General features: G+C 40.6%; 1 protein-coding gene across 1 annotated transcript in view; it reads left to right on the top strand.

Annotated features, from left to right (window-relative positions):
* The window catches only part of LOC134541968 (adipokinetic hormone/corazonin-related peptide receptor variant I-like), a 75,690-nt gene that overhangs the window by 25,661 nt on the left and 28,974 nt on the right, over nucleotides 1-21,055 (top strand). Inside the window, exons 2-3 of the mRNA XM_063385731.1 lie at nucleotides 3,935-4,158; nucleotides 7,289-7,437. Coding sequence (XP_063241801.1) covers nucleotides 3,935-4,158; nucleotides 7,289-7,437 — 373 coding nt within the window. The remainder of the gene's footprint in view (nucleotides 1-3,934; nucleotides 4,159-7,288; nucleotides 7,438-21,055) is intronic.

Here is a 21,055-nt window from a genome sequence, read left to right as displayed (position 1 = left end):
AGCACTTTCTCTCACTGATTGAGCAAGTGAATGCAGATACTATTTTTCATATAAATCTTTGAAATTTCCACCTTTTTCGTACAACCAAACAAAAAGAGTTCCCGATTGGAATTAAAATCGGGTTTTAAATAATTATTTTATTTGTTTTCCGTGTTATAATCAGTATGTATCTTTTTTTCATTATATATTTTTGCAAGTATAACTGTCATTACTAAAAAAAAATCATATTTATTTTAACATCTTAAAGTGGATGTTAACCCACGATATTTATTGCCATGTGAAATCCTACCTACCTGGTATTTAAATTACAGTACAAAGAAAAAAAAATTCTGTACTTTAACAAAAGATTTCTTGGACACCAATTGCCAAGAAATAGTTTGTAATACTACAAGAAAGATACTGTAAAACCGTACAACACGTGGTAATGATTATTTTTGCATATTTTAAATACATTTTTCGAGATACTACTGAGTATTTCTTGCGAAAATTGGTACATAATTTTATATTTTAATTTTTTTTTATTCGAGCATATTTTAAAAAAAACACGGAGAAAATAATCTAATATTCAATCATTGTAATATATTTTTTACTGTGATTATTAATGCGTAGTCGATACTGGAAAGCTATTCAAGGAACGGTTTGAAAATAAGTTTAACTATTGGATTTATTGGGACAACATAAAGCCCAATCCTAACCCACTATTACTGCAAACACTATTGTGTAGTGAAACAGTTGTTTTAATGTAAATGTACAAATTTACTAATATTTGTAATTTTACATTAATATTTCTATTTCCAATGACAAAAAAATACAGTTTATATAATTATATGATAAAATACAATTATTTTATTTATATACATGTATGTTTTATATATATTATAGGTTACGTGACTCCCTGCATGCATGGATGTCTAGAAAGCTATGTTCGAACACAAGCACATACGTACGCTAAGTGATTGTTGTGAATCCACCATTCTTACAGCAAGTACGGCGTTATTCTCTATTGGCAGCTGCGTTTCTAAGGCATATTGATGGTTGGGTTGTTCAGAATTAAGTGAAACTGTTTCATGCACTAACCAGGAATTTTTGAACCAAAGAGGTTTCTAACTACCATTAACACACACATAGATGAGTAGTCAATAGCTCAAGAAAGTTCAGCTAACAGTACAAAAAAATTAATTGTAAAAGGTTTTATTTTTTCTGCTTTTTAATTTATAAATTAATTTATGTTTCCCTGAGTAGAATTGGCAAGTAAACGTAAACAAGATACATTTACGAATAAAAATGAGAAAAGTATATTTATTAGTTTAACATTAAATAACAGGGCTAGTTACTCCATATTTTGTTCGAGTTTTATCTTTAAGTTCTGACAGTTATTCCTAAAACTTCCACACATTGTGTCAGATGTTGGTCGTTATTCTAAAAGAATAAACGTACATATTAAGCACAAGGCTTTCCTTTTACATGCCTTATGGGGAAAACGCTTGCACTTACATCACGCGACTATATTTTAGGTGATGGGTCATCAAAAATACGTCTCTTAATTCCGTTGCTTACGCGAAAATCATTTTTGATATTCATGAGCGTTCTGTAATAAGGAGTAAGATCTTATCACTTGTGTACTCTGATCAGTCGTCATAGATGTAAATTGATAATGTATATCTATATTATCCGAAGTTTATATTATACTAGCCGGAGTACCCGTCAGTCTACAGGCAGAACACACACGCACTGCACATTATACATGCCTCTCCTCGTGGGTACGCCACTGTCGTTGCAAAAGCCGTTGCCATAGATATGCAGATGGCATCAACAATGAAATGGGTAAATTCCATTAGTAATAATTTAATTCTGCTTTAGGGGTATTTTTCTCGAAATATAACCTATACAGTAACCTTCCTCGTATTCCGAAGGTCAAGTGTGCGAAATTTCATCGCTATCAAAGCAAAACTCTAGATTTGTATATGAAACATAACAAACGGAAACTCAAGGAACCTTTTAGGAATACTTTTGAATCTTTTTTTAATTTTTTAATAGTATTTTACAGCTCTGCCCGCGAGGGATACAATGCAAGAGCCAACCAACACAGACCCACCTTTAATATGAATTAACTTTAAATGGGAGCTCGCCTTATATTGGTTGCACTTGTTTTTAAAAAATGTGGTTTTATTGTTATATATATCCGGATCCCGTCATCGTAGTGAAATAAAATATACACCAGTTTTGAAGTCCAAACACAAGCTTTTAAACACAAAACTTTTCATCAAAAGTAGTTTTTGCGCGATGCTCGAACAAACAAACACACTTCTTTGTACAGTTTTGTAATACTGTGTATGTATATGTGTATACACACATACATATATATAGAGAGAGCTACTTTGATTGTCATCCGATAACACTTTCACGCGTAAACACCAAAACAAACTGTGCTGTGTAGGCTACTTAGCAAATGGTCATTTGCAGTTTGACAGCGATTCTGGAACTAATCCTTTTTTAGTTCAGTGCTGACTGAAGCCGTAAAGCGCATTTTTTTTAAAAAAAATCTGTAACTGAAAATGAAACACTAGAAATCCAATTGGACGTTTGTTGTAAGTTTATTTATTTGTTCTTAGACAGCGTTTACCTCACGTTTAAAAGTAAACCAAGTACAGTTCTTAAAATCAGAGTAACAAGAAGTTCAAAGACGGTTGATCATTCGCGATCTTGGCAGTTGATGTAAGTGTGTGGGTTCCCGCTACCTCGCGGGTAATTGAGTAACTTACTGTTTCGGGTATTTCTGGCGTCGCAACCATTGCAGACGAGACTGCCCCGCGCGTGACCTGTGACGTCATTATGTTTGGGGTTCGGACGTGTCCGTCCGCAGGTTTGGACTGTTTGCAGACCACGCGTGTGTGCTTACCGTACGGTCATTGGCCCGTTGTGAATTTGTAGAATATATTATTACCTGTGCGAAGGTGTTGGGAGTTGATTATACTAAGAATGTTTTTATTAATTATTTCCTTGAGAATATAAGAACTGAGGTTAGGTGGGAATGTGCTTTTGCAAGTTAAAACCAGCTGACATATCACCCAGCTAGCACCACGTTAATATTCATTACAGTTACGCTGTAAAAAAATTGTACTTTTTTTACGAAGAAAACCCTTGGAAACTCAGTTGCCAATGATATCAATTGTAAAACTGCAAGGCGGAGCTTTTGTAAAATTTGTGAAATGCACAGGGACGTCGGAACGTTTTCATAAGTGGGGGGGGGGGGGGGCGAAAATATGTATCACACTAACCTCAGTCCTAGAGCGGGGGTTCCGGGGGCCCTCCCCCGGAAAAATTTGTAATTTTAGATGCAAAATTGTGCTATTTAATGAGTTTCCGAACCAAAATATTAAATATACCATTTCAAGAATTTTATGACGTAGTATGTATTAAATATGGATTATAATGTCGTGGGTAGTGGGTGACAAATAACCTAACCCATGTGATCTACCCCTTAGCTTCGGTCTTGGAATTTAATGTCAATAGATATTTTTTTGGTTCCTCAATCTGTGAACATTGGTATGGCTTGATACTCTGACAGTAGATGCAGTACAATTTAAATAAAATACAATCTATGAATTTGCAATCATTTCACAGTATATTGACAGTCATAAATTTGATTTTATATTCAATGTGATCACCAATGCAAAATTTGTAACTACTGTTTGAGAAAAATACTACTGGGACCAAACATTTATTCTGGGAAAAGGAGAGGGGCGAAATGCTACTCTCGCCCCTCCCCCCTTGCACAACAGCACGGGGGCGACTCGCCCCTGCTGCCCCCCCCCCCTCCCCCCTGTTCCGACGTCTCTGGAAATGCACTCTCAATGGTTGCCATTTGCTACGCTACCATGCCTTGCGGGAGCGGCAGACGCGATGGTGTAACGGGCCTGACTCCGTGTCGCAGGAGGAGAGGCGGCCATGAACGCCAGCGGGGGCGCGGTCCAGCGCGCCAACCTGACGGACGTCATGACCTTCAACGCGACGCACGTGCTGTCCATGGCGAGCTTCAGCTTGATGATGGTGGTGTCCTCGGTGGGCAACATCGCCGTGCTGTGCACCCTGCTGCGTCGCAGCAAGCGCTCGCGCATCAACCTCATGCTCACGCACCTGGCCGTCAGCGACCTCTTGGTGAGTCTCCCCCCTCGCGGCCGTGCGTCTGGGCCAGTGAGGGTGTAGCTGTCGAATATGCTTCAACTGTACCCTGACCGTGTTCCCAGCGCAACGATAGGACACGGCCAGTACACTTATTTCTAGGGAACGGATTTCGGTGTCCTATCCGTTGCCGATCTGTTGCCCAAATTCCGCGCATGCGCAGAGCTCTCTTTTTCGTTGATTTCGTCCAGATGGCAGACCCGCGTATGGCGCCATTAACTCCTATACAGTCATTTTTGTGATCATCGAGGGAAGCACCAAAAATGTTGGTGCGCTATCCTGGAAAATTTTTTGCACACTTTAGTGGTCATAACAAAAAATAACAGTGACTTAAAAAGTACATGAGAAAGTAGACAGGTGGTTCTATTTTTTTTACTATAGTGCTGCTATCTCTAGTATATTTTCCGTAACAATTGTGTCGTCGGTTGCGAAATATCCGCTAGAATGGGTTTAAACCAATTTCTAACAACGCGCAAGGCACTCTCAAAAAGGACCCCCGCGTTTCTAAAGCGTATTGATGGTTGGGTTGTTCAGAATTAAGTGAAACTGTTTCATGCAGATAACAAACAGAACATCGTGGGTTTCTATGCACAAAATTCTGCGTCTTAAACAGTTTTTTTTGGAACACTTATCTTCCAGTATGGCCGTTGGAAACCCAAGCCAATACGCAAGAAAGTTGAAAGTTAAAGAATTCTATCGTTGCGCCACTGCGCCTTGCGTTGCTCATAAACCGGTACTCTACAACTTGGTTACTGATCATTTTGCGTCTTGCGTTCTTGCTCAGTTTGTAAGCCAGGTCTAAGTTGCGGCTGTGCTGTGCAGGCCCCGACTTCAGACAGCTAGCGATCTGGGCAGATAATCTTTAGTCGCCCCATTCCTTTTCCATTTCCCCACAAACATCATAAAATTTAACCATTCCAAGCTTATTTACTATCAGTATTCATCACCGCCTAACCTTACAAATGAGATCAATCAACAAACCTTCAACAAGTTATGTGTTTCTCCTAAGGCCCCTACACACGATTAGCACTTATCAGACTTATCAGTCGAAATAACAGTCGGAACTGCCTTGTGTGAGCAAGGACGGTGGACTCATCAGTCGGAACCGATGGAATGACGAACTGATGGCTTTCCAACATAATGGATTTTGGGCTCGAACCCTCTGTCCGAATTGGGGTGTGTGAGAACAGCGTCCCGCCAGTCCAAACTGTCAGTCCAAACAAGCGATCCATCAGCTGAGTGTCATGGCAAACATCTTTGTTTATACTCTTTGTTTGCTTTTTCTAACTGAAAGTGCAACTGCAATTGCAACGTCCAAAGTTTCTTCCGTGTTCTTACGATGAAACGATACATCCAACAGCAACAGCAACCACAGGACAGATAGTGTGTGGGGAAGGATTCAGTTCATTCCAAACTGTCAGTTCAGACTGTTCGGTCCGAACTGAGCACCTGTACTTATCGTGTGTGTAGAGGCCCTCGAGTCAATCCAAACTGCCAGTTCGGTCTGAGCCCTCTTAACTGGGAGCTTGACTGATCGTATGAGGTGGCCTTTAAGACACGCTTGCACAGAGAGAAAAGCTTGTTTGCCTTAACAAAATATTTATTTGTGTATGGCGAAATATATGTATGTGTATATATGTGTGTGTGTGTTGATTAAAACACATATTTTGTAGTAGGAAAGAATTTGCTTGCCAAAAAATGATTTTGTCAACTATATTGTATATTTTGCTAAATGTAAAAAATCAAGTTTGGTTACGCCAACAACATATTATGTTACAGCAACTTAGTATTTATTTGGCATATATAAACAAATATTTTTTTGCTTCAAACAAACTTCTTTTTTTTCTTTTTGTATGGGTGTTACACATCTTGATGTTGTGCTTTATTAGAGGATTTCACATGTATTTTTGGAAATCATATCATTACCTCACATTCAAAAACTAATACTTCCCGACCCTCTAATATTATTTGTTATCCCTTTTTTTTCGCACCTAAAATTTCCCTCACCCCTCAAAAACTGGCGCTGTAGGCCCGTTTGTTGGATCGGGACCAGGTGCTGTGTTCCCTCCGGCAGGTGACCTTCGTCCTGATGCCCATGGAGATCGCGTGGTACTGCACGGTGTCGTGGTGCTGTGTTCCCTCCGGCAGGTGACCTTCGTCCTGATGCCCATGGAGATCGCGTGGTACTACACGGTGTCGTGGTGCTGTGTTCCCTCCGGCAGGTGACCTTCGTCCTGATGCCCATGGAGATCGCGTGGAACTACACGGTGTCGTGGTGTTGTGTTCCCTCCGGCAGGTGACCTTCGTCCTGATGCCCATGGAGATCGCGTGGTACTACACGGTGTCAGGTGCTGTGTTCCCTCCGGCAGGTGACCTTCGTCCTGATGCCCATGGAGATCGCGTGGAACTACACGGTGTCGTGGTGCTGTGTTCCCTCCGGCAGGTGACCTTCGTCCTGATGCCCATGGAGATCGCGTGGTACTACACGGTGTCGTGGTGCTGTGTTCCCTCCGGCAGGTGACCTTCGTCCTGATGCCCATGGAGATCGCGTGGTACTACACGGTGTCGTGGTGCTGTGTTCCCTCCGGCAGGTGACCTTCGTCCTGATGCCCATGGAGATCGCGTGGAACTACACGGTGTCGTGGTGCTGTGTTCCCTCCGGCAGGTGACCTTCGTCCTGATGCCCATGGAGATCGCGTGGTACTACACGGTGTCGTGGTGCTGTGTTCCCTCCGGCAGGTGACCTTCGTCCTGATGCCCATGGAGATCGCGTGGAACTACACGGTGTCGTGGTGCTGTGTTCCCTCCGGCAGGTGACCTTCGTCCTGATGCCCATGGAGATCGCGTGGTACTACACGGTGTCAGGTGCTGTGTTCCCTCCGGCAGGTGACCTTCGTCCTGATGCCCATGGAGATCGCGTGGTACTACACGGTGTCGTGGTGCTGTGTTCCCTCCGGCAGGTGACCTTCGTCCTGATGCCCATGGAGATCGCGTGGTACTACACGGTGTCAGGTGCTGTGTTCCCTCCGGCAGGTGACCTTCGTCCTGATGCCCATGGAGATCGCGTGGTACTACACGGTGTCAGGTGCTGTGTTCCCTCCGGCAGGTGACCTTCGTCCTGATGCCCATGGAGATCGCGTGGAACTACACGGTGTCGTGGCGGGCGGGTCCCGTGGCCTGCCACATCATGGCCTTCTTCCGGGTGTTCGGCTTCTACCTGTCCAGCGCCGTGCTCGTCTGCATCACCGTGGACAGGTGAGCGTCCGCCGGCCCCGTCGACGCACAGGTCGCACCAGCCTGCTGCTTCAAACAGGGTCGTTACCACAACGCCGAAATACCACAACGCTGAACCTACAATAACGCTGAATACCAAATGTCAAAATTGACCACAACGCCGACAGCTAGAAAACTTCTGTGTACCACAACGCCGAAAAATGATTTTGCGGGAAGGGGGGCCACAGGAGCAAAATGAAAAACAACTGAATAAATTTGTGTGCTAACCTTACCTAACGTAACATTTGTGGCAGTCCTGCAATGACATTTTTCGGCGTTAATGTATTTCGGCGTTGTGGTGATTCGGCGTTGTGGTACACAGCAGTTTTCTAGCTGTCGGCGTTGTGGTACACAGCAGTTTTCTAGCTTTCAGCGTTGTGGTCAATTTTGACAATCGGCGTTATGGTATTCGGCGTTATTGTAAATTCGGCGTTGTGGTGCGTCCCCTTTCAAACACAGCTGCACAGGAAACAAATTTATTATAATTTTTTTACAAAAGAATTCTTTAGAAACCGGTCGCCAGCAAACAGAAGGTTTTGTAACCATGTACAGCATATTTTTGCAGTTTTCGAGATAACACTTATTATTTATTACGAAAATTGACGCATTTTATATTTTAATTAATGTTTCATTAAGGCAATTTAATTTTTTCAATGCATTGAAAATAGGATATTGAACAATTTGACTTTATTTTGTTTTTATCATGCTTATTATTTGCGCTGTTAATACTGGAAATCAATCAGGAACGGTTTACAAATAACTTTTAACTTTTGGAGGTACTGTGACACAAAAAATCAAATATCCACGGATAAGAATCTGAACCCAGTATTAATGCGAACACTATGTTGTAGTGGAGCGGTTTTTTAAAATGTAAATTAACAAATTTACGAATATCTGTAGTTTTATATGAATATTTTGTTCATTTGAAGGAAAAAAATCCGGCACGGATTAATACCATACTATGGTGTTTTATGTATATAGTAACATACTAGATGCATGTTCGAAGGGTGTTATCCAGGAAGTGACAATGGGGCAGGTGCCTCCCCCCCCCCCCCGAACCCTTTTCTGAAGTGGAAAAAAATAAAACAGGAAAAAAACATACAAACAACAAATTTCCAAATAATTAACGAACATGTCTGATGTCGGTATTTAAACACTTTGAAAGAATGTAATTACAAAATTAACCTACGATATCATCTGTCATAAGAGTTAAAACCTTTGTATTTTCTCCTTTTTGTTATGGTACCAATGACCCTCCTCCCCATTGAAAATGGCTGAATACTGACAAAAGTTCACCTCAACCCCCCCCCCCCCTTTCTAACCCACGCCTTACACACACCCACACACACAAACACACAATTTCCGTTTCGAGCTGAATACGCCCTTGCTCATGTTAGTATTTCAATCCGCTTAAATACAACGAATAATAGAGACAGACTGAGGATTACTTTCACACTTGTAATTGTGAAGAAATAATAACATATGAATATACTGGTAATATCAGTAATTTTGATTTTGAAATACCAGCCAGAACTTATGTTGAATATAGAAGGTTTAAAATTAAGTTTAATATCAATATCAAGCATAAATAAAATCAATTATTTTAAAAACAATAAGATTTAATTATCGTAGAAAATTGTTAGCACTTGTCAGAATCTTACTGTCATTCCGTGGGCCTACCAAAACCATATTTATTCTTTATTTTTAATAACTATGACAATATGTATGTTGGAGAAACGTTTGTAAACAGACGCCAAAGGAATTTTAACCTGCATGGATTTGACTTCTATGGAAGGTACTTATCAGTTCTTTTGATAAATCGTAAGCCTATGTAGGCGCTGTGCGTACAAGACAATATTAAGTCATCATTAGTCAATGGTTGAGAGCCCACATGGTTACCTTCACGCTGAGTGCAGTTGACGTAATATCTTAAAATGATGAGTCCTGGTGTCTCAAGATGGGCGATTCTGCGGATGGTTTTTACATTGCCTTCCACAATATATGAGAGGTGCCTAGCGAAAATTTTTATTTTAGTTTGCATTTTTGGTTTTGTGTGATTTCTAAACACAGGAACCAGTGCTAAAAATAAATGCACTATCACTTGTTTACAAGCTCACCGACCATCTAGAAAGTAGTCACTATAGTGTGTTACTGATAAAACGTTCTGCCACAGACAACGGTAAGTATTACATTGACATACTGCCAATTAAAGTCAGCGTTATTTACTTGTGTGGGAAGATACAGAAGCAGTAATTAAAATGTCAGCAATAGCATCCGTGGTTGTTAAAAACATTCCGTGGCATTTGAAATTAAGATTTATGGCATACCTCTGACCTCGACACGTGGTGGCTGGTTGTAGGCAGGACTTTGAACGTCCGACGATAACACTTCCATAAAAATTAACTCTCTTACATTGCTCCCTCGGAAAATTTGCAAACACACATAAAATTCGTTTTGTTTTATACATCTTGCACAAAAAGATAAACAGGTTTATAATTGCGTATCCGATTTTTTCTAATAAAATATTAAATGCAAGGAACTGTTTGTGTTTGTGATGCAAATCTGTAGGATCACCAAAATATATTTGTTTTTGAAGATATGTGTAACACTTTGAGGACATTGTTCCCGGGAACAATCGTTTGTATTTTAAGAAAAATACTAAAATAAAGTAAGCAGTTGAATGTGTTCGTGATTCGAAACTGTACAATTAACGAAATATTGTTGATTTTGAAGATATGCATTATAAAGCTTTGACATAGACTGGATACGCGAAAAGGAACACTGTACTATGGAGAAATTGTTCCACATCAAATTGTGTTTTAAAGTATACTAATAAAATAACTTAATCATTTAAATTTGTTTTTGATGCGAAAATGTGCCATATGAAAAATATATTTGGTTTTAAAAATATGAGTTAAAAAACTCCGATGTGAACTGGATACGCAGTAAAGGAACAATTATCGACAAGCATAAACACGCAATGAGTACGATGCATTTAAACAGAATACTTAATAATTCGTGGTCGGTGCACACAACCAGACAAACGGCGCGTCCCCGCACGACGCAGGGCCAAGCCCGGAACTGAACCGGGTGAAACACTAGAACACGCTCTAGAGCAAGCTGCGTACAGACGCGCAGTTCACGGCAACCGTCCTCGTCAGCGCCGCGCATCTCCACGAGAAGGCCGGCATGCAGGGTGTAGCCAGAGGGGAGGGGGGGTTAGGGGTTCAAACACCCCCCCCCCCTTAGCACCAAATCTTTAATTAATTTCTTATTCATCACTCAAACAAATTTCATATTAAAATTAATAAAAAATTTTATCATTACAATATTTAAATTTAAGTACCGAAAACTGCTAAAATAGCACTATTTTACACCTTAAAATCCAAAATTTCCCGGGGAAGGACCCCCGGACCCCCGCTTTAATACGAGGGGGGGCCGGCCATGCTTCTTAACACCCCCCCCCCCCCCATACACAAATCCTGGCTACGCCACTGCCGACATGCGACACGTGTGCGGACTCGCATGTGACGATGCAGAGGGAAGCACAACGATCGCACCGAGGACACTTTTACAACGAGACGCGTGCCAGACGGGATAACATTCCAGTGACTACACCAGCATCTTTTTTTTTTTCAGAAATGGCCCGTGTCCTGTCGTTCCGACTCTCTTGTCTTGCCTCTTCATCATTTCGTAACTCAGCTTATACCGTATGTTGACTTGCTCTTGTCCAGTGGTGTTCCATCACCCCCTAACGTCTACCACTAATTTGTTAACAGTCTGTGTATAATTGAGCATTTCATTTGATATCTAAATATAATTAACAATTCATCAGTTACAATTTTTTTATGTGTTCCATATATAACAACGTTATTTACATTACTGTAGACCAAAAAAAAATCGTTGAATAGAATGTTTGCAAATTGCGGAGAATTAATGTCATGGGTGGAAGGAAATGCTAAAACAAGCAACTATTGGTTACAGTTACAGTCACGAACAGTAGCGTGCACATTTGAATCTGGCGGGCTTTAGGGAACCCCCCCCCCCCCCTTCCTCACCGGCTGAGAGGACGTGAGCAGCGACGTTCGACAGATGCACGGGAAGCAGGCGATGAGCCGAACGCAGACGTTTAGTTAACCATACACACAGTCTGGTGTAGGCTACATCGCACTTCGTGGTATGAAACAAGCAGCTTCAGGCAGTCGTTGGCTGAGCCGTACGAAGGTCTTCCTGTCTGTTCGGTACACTTTTTTTTTTTACGTGACAACGTCTAATAAATCGATGAACGCCGGCTGCACGCACGAAAAAAGTGTCCCGTTACGCACATTGTTCCGTTATGCTGTGTCCCGTTACGCACATTTTTCCGTTATGTTGTGTCCCGTTACGCTCATTGTACGCTTGCACCGCATCTATCTCTCTTCCACTCGACTGTTTATAAAGTGAAGTGAAAAGTTAATGTGGTTTTCATTGCTTATTACAACAACAATTTCGGCAATAAAGGTTAATTATTCTTGCATTTTAAAAAATCTGATTACTCGTATAATTTCAAGTATGTATTATTTTATTAATAAAATGAAAATGATTAAATTTTATTCATAAAAGTATGCAATCATTTCATCAATGTTTTGTTATGACGGTGTCACGTTAAACTATCGTCCGTAAACCGACTTTACAGACAACCAAATTTTTGTTTGTGAAAGCGCCCATTGTAAATGCGCACTGCTACCTGGCCATGCACCAATAACGCATCAGGCAACTCTGGAAGTGTAGAGTCTGCCGGACTGTAGCTGTGATGGCAGTCAACGCTAGCGCTAATCGCCCAAAGTCAGACGCTTGGACGTGCAACACAACCAAAGCACCCGCTGAGCCGTGCACCAGACTGCTGGTCACTGGTCGTCAACACCCCGCTCGTAGCCCGCTCGTCCCGGGGCGGTCGAACGTCGCGTCCTCTCTCAGCTGGGCTGGTTTGTGTGGTGGGAGGGGGGGGGGTATGGGTGTGTTGCCTTGAAGCCCGCCAGATTCAAATGTGCGCGGCACTGTTCGAGCCTGGAACTTTACCGGAGATTCTGCTTGTTTCGTCCTTCCATGCACCACATTCAAATTGATGCCCCCCCGATTTGCAAACATTCTGCTTGGTGTGATAGAACATTCAATAAAATGAAAACAAAAAAAGTTTTTCAACACTGAAGACTCAGACTTCCTTTGATACGTATATTCTGACTTTCAACGGTAACTGCTATTGAGCATGCTTATTTAAGGCTCTAAAACAAAGTTTAAATAGAACTGATCTATGGTAAACGTTTGGTATACATATACACCTACCACAATGTCGATAAATCTTAGCTCAGCGACGTCAGACTATCGTTAATCTAGTCCAGCTTCCCGGCCTTTTGAGGTCGATACACTTTGGTTAGTTGCGAGCGTGTTTCAGTGCAGTAACTCCGGCAAGTCAGTGTGGAGGCGTCGGGGGAAATTCTGGAGCAATAATTTACACTCTCGACAGCGCATAGCTGCGTGGGTTCAAACCCCCGACGAGGCAATATCGTCACCGTTTGTGCCGGACACTATTAAATAATGGAAGTGACTGCCTGTTGAATGTTATAATTTTATAAAAACTCGAGGAGCTCAAACATTTCGCGAGCAGAGTTTGGACCATTTTCATGAGATCTTTCTGGTGCTGCTAAAATCAATGTCACGTGTTTCTACGACACGAGCAAGCTCTCCGATGTTATTATTAAGTAACTAGCTGAAGTACCTCGTGTTTCCAGGGATAAACGCATCATCATATAAGGAACATCACTACGGAGTTTCTAATCTGTAGGACATACATTTGAAGAACGGGAAATTTGGATTTTAAAATCCCATTGATTGCGTAATCTCGGTGCATCAAGGCTACGCATCAGCAAAACCGAGACACCAATATTCAGCTTCAGTTTGTGGGAAGGCAGCTGACTCCTAGGCAAGACGTGACGAACGACCCAAAAGATAGCGCGTTACAAATTCAAGGTAACGCCATGTCTTGATAAGGTTCTAAACTAAACTGTTATTAGCGCCTTTAGTTCGCTAGCAGTCGCGAGCTTCACTAAGCGGATGGGTTTCGCTAAGGAGTAGAATATGAAGTTGCCAGACCTTACTGTATGAGCGTGTGATGAACATAGACTCATTGTTTGTGTTTCTATGACCTACCTCCTATGATTTTCTATTATACAAGTAGAATTTACCCATTTTTAATCCCCTTAGGGATGGAATTTCATAATTATAAGTAAACATTATTTATATGGTATGTTTTATTACCCTTAAAAAAAATTCCTGTTACCATAAGGTATAGTAATATTTATTAGAAAAACCTAGGGAGAACGAGCAAATTAACTGCATTTATTGCTTACGGTGATTAAATCGTTACAGATAAGACAACATTTTACGTCGCACCAGCAAGCGGTGCGCACGAGCGTTCAAAGTATGTTCTGTGTGTTTCTATAATTCTTATAGCTTACTTAGCTTGAAAGTGAAAATAATCATCTGAAATGAATACATTCTTTCTGTGATTATCTTTTTCCTTTCATCATATCGACGCAGTATTATTTGGATGAATTTGAATTTGAAGGCACTTACGAAAATATATGTTGGAATTATACGTTAATTATGATATAAGTTTTTTATACGGTAATACGTATTAGAAAACTTATTCGATTAAAAATCGTATCCAAAAGTACGAAGTCGGATGCCTCAGCTAGTTATTTACGATTTCCTCGCGAGAAAGTTTCAAAATGAAGTGATGAGCAGTATGTGGAGTGAACCTGAAGGCTGGCTGGTTGTAGAGGATCCCTACAGCCAGGGGCGCAAATCTGTAGAAATCGTCAGGGTGGCCAACGGAAATTTCCGGGGGTTGGGGGGGGGGCGAAGAGTTTAGTACTTGGGTTTCAACCGACACACGTCATCTCTGGATAGGGTTCCTGTTTGTTGTATTCTGCCCATATTTGGCATATATGCATGTGTAATAACAAGTAAACTTTGAACTACACAGAAAGTATTTCGTAAGATATAGTTTTTCCATGAAATTCGTTTCACAATCACACTTTTACGAGCGCAAGTGTCCCCCCCCCCCCCGTCTGGATCTACGCCCAAACCTAGTCACCGTTGCCAATACCAAAACTACCAATGGCAGTGCCTAGTAGCGCGCCAGACAGCACTCATGTACTCATGTGCTCATGTGCTCATGTAGTGAGTGTCGCGGGTTCAACCCCCCCCCCTTAAAAAAATCATGAATCAAATTTATGAGTAATGAGTTGGTACTTACGTGGCTCAGAGTTCATTATAAATTTTGATATCCTTTTAACGTAACGAAGTAAAACCTTTTTCTTCTTTACCTTAACGTCGTGTTGGACAGTTTGTTATATCAAGGTGTTTCAACGATGGCTTCCTCTGTGTTTTTATTTTGTTCGATTTGAGTTTTACATGTCAGAGATATTGTGTGTGTGTGTGGGTTGGGGGGGGGGGGTTGTTCCGGCCGTCACCTAAGGTAGGGAACCATCCCATCGATTACTTGGTTTCGAACCCCGGTCTTTCTGCACGCGAGTCCAACTTTTCGGCCGTTGCACCATCTTCGCTCTGCGCTTCGACTCTGCATGAAGGCATAAAGGTGAGGCCCACACAGATAGCTAGGCTATGTTTGCTACGCCAGATGGCCAGACAGATCAGTCTAGTTCGCGATGTCAGAGAGAAGCATGCTGTGGGTTTCGAGTGTTGATTCCGACGATTATGATATTCTGCTGGCTCTCATAGTACGTAAACGTAAAAAAGAAATGGGTTCATGAAGGTTATTTAAAAAAAAATTGAAGACTTTTATCATTTTATTAAGCGGGTACGTGTGAGGACGAAGCTAATATTATGGATTATTTCAGAATAAATATAACTCAGTTTGATATCATACCCTTGAAATAAAATTAGGCACTGTCCTGCATATCCTGCCTTTTATGTTCTTCCATTGATTTAATCCACAAACATGGATATTTTTCCCACTTCCTCAATGAACTTTTCCGTCGAAATGACTTATTTGAAGCGAAAATATTGAGAAAAGCAAACGCAGAAGCACAGTCAAATTCCGCGCGAAAACAGATATATATTTTTTAATTATTATCTGCGCATGCGCGAAATCAGTGACGTTTGTAAAAATAGCCGAGAACCAAACACCCGGCCACGTCGTCAGGAGAGCCAACACAGCGAACACGGCTCCGTGCGGCCAGTGTGATACCTGGGATGCAGCTGGCTGAGTTTCACTCGCGCAGCGAACATCGCGAACCCAGCGAGCATAGCGCCCTGTGTGACGACCAATCCAGTAGCAGGTTCACAGACCCACGCGTCGCGACTGGGAATGCTTCTGCTGTGACCCCCGTGAGGTGGTGATGGAGGGATGACGGTGTGGGTGGAAACGGGAGCACCCCGTTAAGGGCAACGTCCGCCACGTTTCACCACAACGGGAATCGCACCCGGATAACTATGATGCACTTTAATCATTTTTTTTTTGTAAATGGAACAGTAATATTCGTGTAAAATTACAGATAATTGTAAACTGTATCACTATAAAATAGAGTTCGCAGTAATACTGGGTTCGGATTCTTGCCCGGGCATATATGCTTTGTGTTGTCCCAGTACCTCCGATAGTTAAAGTTATCCGTAAACCATGTCCTGGATAGTTTTCCAGTATTAACTGCGTGCATTAATAAGCATAATAAAACAAAATATAGGTCAATTATTGAACATAAGATTATCTTTTCTATAGTTTTAAAAAAAAATGCTTGAATGAAACCTCAATTAAAATATAAAATTATGCGCCAATTTTCGTAAGAAACACTCTATATTATCTCGAATGTATGTATTTCACATAAGGAAAAATAATCATAGCCATGTGTTGTACAAATTTACAACATCTCTCTTGGCAACTAGTTTCCAAAGGTATCTTTTAAAAAAATAAAAAATATATATATATATATTTTTTTCCCCCTGTGTGGGAGGCTCGTTGGTGATTTCTGAACATCCCTCCCTTGTTGACTTGTTTCTTGCGTACATGTGTTTAGTTTGGCAGTTTAGTTGACACGATACACGTCCTTACCCGGTACTCCGACCCAGAGCCCCTCGCAACGAAACTCGACGAGCTTCCAGCTGCCATGAGGAGGTTGGCTTCTTCAACCACGGCAGTCTTCGCCTGAGGACGAGCCGGAAGCCTTCGTCCTGATATCCCACCGCCTTTCCTCCCGAGGAGGAGTTCTATCGCAATCGGTGCCTACACTGTCAAAAATGTTCACCTTCAATTCACCAAGACCGCAGGGTTACAAATCATCCAGGGATCTTCGTAAATCTACAGCCTGCTTCGTAAATTTACGGATTATGAGCTCACTTTTAATATGATTCCATATAAAATTTCTTGGTATATTGGCAAAACATGACTGGTTACTAGTAAGTCCCACAGCAAGAATGTTTGTCCACGTAAAAATTAAGGCTTAGTTTATACGAAGATTCAGTTATTTGGAATTATGAAGAACTCTTCGTTTATTTGAGTTATATTATTCGTTGAAAAGTCCGTAGATTTACAGTAATTTCTAACAGTGCGTAGAAGCGGAGATTGCGTGATACGCGAGCCAACGTCGTCTCGCGCAGAGGATTTTGACGGCCGTCAGTCTACCAGTAAGCCTCACAAGAAACACGTGTTACAAACGCAAGGAAACTACGGAAGGTTTTTCAAAACACTTTCAAGACGCAAGACATCGCCAACCTTACAACTTGAAACTGTAAAATAACTAATAGAAAACATTCTTAATCGGGTGTGTTTAGTTTTCTTTTTTTTTCACAAAAACCGTGTGAAAATTTTGATAATTTTATTTAAAAGTGTCATTTGCTTTCACTGTGCGAGAGTTTAGTAAGTGAACATGTAATGCGTAAAAAAAAAAAATCAAAGTCTTAGCCTTGTATATAGATAAGGACTGTATCTTGAAAACTTTCCGGAACACTTCACATCAAATATAGAAAGCGGAAAAATTCAAAGTTGAAAGTTGGCCGGTGCTTGCTTTTCGTGTTTACGTCATGCGTAATATATAAACGGGTATTTAAAAACGTCGTTATTTAACGTCTTGGGTGTTAAGTCATTGCGTAGTTTCTAAACCCGGCCTTGGGCCGGTGTTGCACTGTGCGGTTGAACCGGAGCTGTTGCCAGTTTGTAGTTGGTGATTTCTTCTGGATAAACGGTTAACATTCTCTATTTTTATAACTTTACTTGGCGCATTCTTGAGACCAGCACTGTGTACTCTAAGTAAAACGTTCGAAAGAATATCCAACCAAACAAAAAATTGAGCGATTATTTCAGTAATCCCCAGTGATGTGCAACATCTAACCTCGGTAACGAGCAAATTCACGTGTTCTTACGTTAAGAATACACTTATAATACAAAACTCGGACACGTATTTTAACGTAGAATTATTAAAAATAATGCAGATCGTGATAAAAAAATTTCTAATTGTGTTTTCAACTACATTTCTGGATTTTAATCACGCGTAGTTTCCGCACCCGCCACTAGAATTCGTTGGAGCCGCTACGTCGACTAACGAATAATTCGATTTGAAAAGCAAATTTTAAAATTATGTAAGTAAAGGGCTCCAATAAAAGCGAAACAGACTTGGGAAAATACTAAAATCCGGCTTTGAACCCGAAAGTCGACAAGGAATTTTATTGAAATATTGCCCATATTTTTAAATTCATTAAAGAGTAATTCTATAAAGTTTCCTTTTGTCTTTGTGAACTTTGTTCGCGCCATCCACCACAGATGGCAGCACCGTAGTTACACATTTCCGTTACTTGACCAGTCGCATTCACGAAATAGCTCCCACCAAATACCGTATACCGAGAGCTAAGATGTTTCACAAAAAAAATGGGTTCGTGGACTTATGTACGCGCGTTAGAAGTTACACTTACTTGGCGTAATAAAAAAAACTTATATTTTGCATGCAAACATCTTATAGAAATAAAATAATAAAAATTATCGGAGTGATAATATAAATACAGTTGGTAAAGCATAAATCCAATCATATTTTTAAAAAAGTTAAATAAATACTCAGTATACAATATAAAATTAATTATTTAATTTAGTAAAATAAAAAAAAATTTTAAATTAATAATGATAATCTGTAAGTATGCTGAATGTAAAAAAAAAAGTATACATACGAGAAATTAACCTCACTTTTATAAATACACTCGAAAATATAGGTACATGAAAAATTTTTAAACACAGTTTATATCACTAATATTCACAATAAATACATAATATTTTATTTAAGTGGGGGGGGGGGGGAGGTTTGTCTGTAAAGTCGGTTTACGGACGATAGTTTAACGTGACGTCATAAAACATTAATGAAATGATTTCATACTTTTATGAATAAAATTTAATCATTTTTATTGAATTACATATCACTATTTTGTATGGATACAAAGGAGTGAAATGAAATCTACAATTTAATTGATAAATTTACTTTTATTTGCACTCATTAATTCAAATATGTTTATTACTTTATCGAAGAGATTATTTTAACTATAAATTTTATACATGTTTGCTATTTAACTTCTTCCAGCCTGTGTCATTCTGTTAAGGATAGGACGATGATAGGAAAAGTAGGAAACGAATGGGAGTGTTTCAAGTTTAATGTGCCTCGAAAAAGTCAAATCGATGGTTGTACCAATCGAGTTGAAGAGAGATAGATGCGGCGCAAGCGTACAATGAGCGTAACGGGACAATGTGCGTAACGGGACAATGTGCGTAACGGGTGAATGTGCGTAACGGGACACTTTTTCGTGCGTGCAGCCGGCGTTCATCGATTTTATATGTTTTTAAAACTATTTTTTTTGTATGTAGCTTTTTTTTTATCCTGTGAAAATTTCGTTGCATGGTGCGCGCGCATCGTAAATGGGGAACATTCCCAGTGTTTCTTGACGAGGCGCCTGAAGGAGCACGACTCGGGAAATTATCTTTGAAAGATTTGTGCAATGGGAATGGATGACTTTTGGACATACGCCATTGCTTAGCACATGTATGTCTGCAGAAGAAAACTACAAAAAAACACAAATTAAGCAAAAATTGCTGTTGTCAGGATTTAACGCCACACAATATTCCACAACAGGAATATGGTCAACAAACAAGGAAAAAACAAAGAAAAATGGACTAACAGGACGAAAAAAAAACCCACAAATGATGACAGCACAAAAATTCCGAACCCAAAAAAATTCAACACAACAGTTGAAACGAGACAAAAAAACACAGCAAAACGAAAAGACGAAACAAACACAATAGTTTTCCAAAAAAAAAAAAAAGAAAGAAAGAAACTGAAAAAACCCCACAAATGATGACAGCACAAAAAAATTGAACCCAAAAAATTCAGCACAACAGTCAAAACGAGACAAAAACACGACCAAACGAAAAGACGAAACAAACACAACAGTTTTCTAAAACAGAAACAAGCGACGGGAGAGCCGGGCTCGGTCAGGCTGAGGCCTCGCGCGCGCCGGAGGACCGACCTCTGACCGGCCGGGCGGAGGGGCTTATCTGCGGGAGCAGCGGCGGTCTTGACCCGCGAGACCCGCCCGCGGCCTCTCCGCCGAGCCCGCTGGCCGGCCGGTCGCAGCACCTAGTACCTATTGTCATGTTCGCAACTATTAAATACTTTTGACGTGACAACGTCTAATAAATCGATGAACGCCGGCTGCACGCACCAAAAAGTGTCCCGTTACGCACAGTGTCCCGTTACGATGTGTCCAGTTACGCTCTTTGTACGCTTTCGCCGCATCCATCTCTCTTCAACTCGATTGGAACAACCATCGATTTGACTGTTTCGAGGCACATTAAAACTTGAAACACTCCCATTCGTTTCCTACTTTTCGTACCATCGTCCTATTTTTAAACAGAATAACACGGGCTGGAAGAAGTTAAATAGCAAACATGTATAAAAGTTATAGTTAAAATAATCTCTTCGTTAAAGTAATAAACATATTTGAACATAATGAGTGCAAATAAAAGTAAATTTATCAAATAAATTGTAGATTTCATTTCACTCCTTCTTTGTATCCATACAAAATAGCGATAATTCAATAAAAATGATTCAATTTGATTCATAAAAGTATGCAATCATTTATCATTAGAGACCGGAAAAATTCGCGAATTCATTTCGTGACAGGCTAAAATACAAATAGTTATACCTCAGTGCCGCCTCTGCTATTGGCTCGCAACTCACCTGGATGACTCTGGGCCAATTAGAAACACCAAACCAAAGCTTTATCGAATCACAGGCTGCTAAAATGGGACGTCTCACAAGACAGCAGCCAATGAATGGGTGGCATTTGACCGAGTGTACGTATAACTATGGAGTTCATCCTACAGGGCATTGAACCCGCGAATTTTTCCGGTCCCTATTTATCATCAATGTTTTGTTATGACGTTGTCACGTTAAACTATCGTCCGTAAACCAACTTTACAGACAACCAATTTCTCTCTCTCTCTCTCTCTCTCTCTCTCTCTCTCGATAATACTGAGTTTTTCTTACGTAAATTGAAATAGAACACAGAA

The sequence above is a fragment of the Bacillus rossius genome, assembly GCF_032445375.1.
Source record: "Bacillus rossius redtenbacheri isolate Brsri chromosome 4 unlocalized genomic scaffold, Brsri_v3 Brsri_v3_scf4_2, whole genome shotgun sequence".
Classification (NCBI taxonomy): domain Eukaryota; kingdom Metazoa; phylum Arthropoda; class Insecta; order Phasmatodea; family Bacillidae; genus Bacillus; species Bacillus rossius.
The sequence above is the reverse complement of the archived record's forward strand: the minus strand, read 5'-3'. Positions and strand labels throughout refer to the sequence as shown.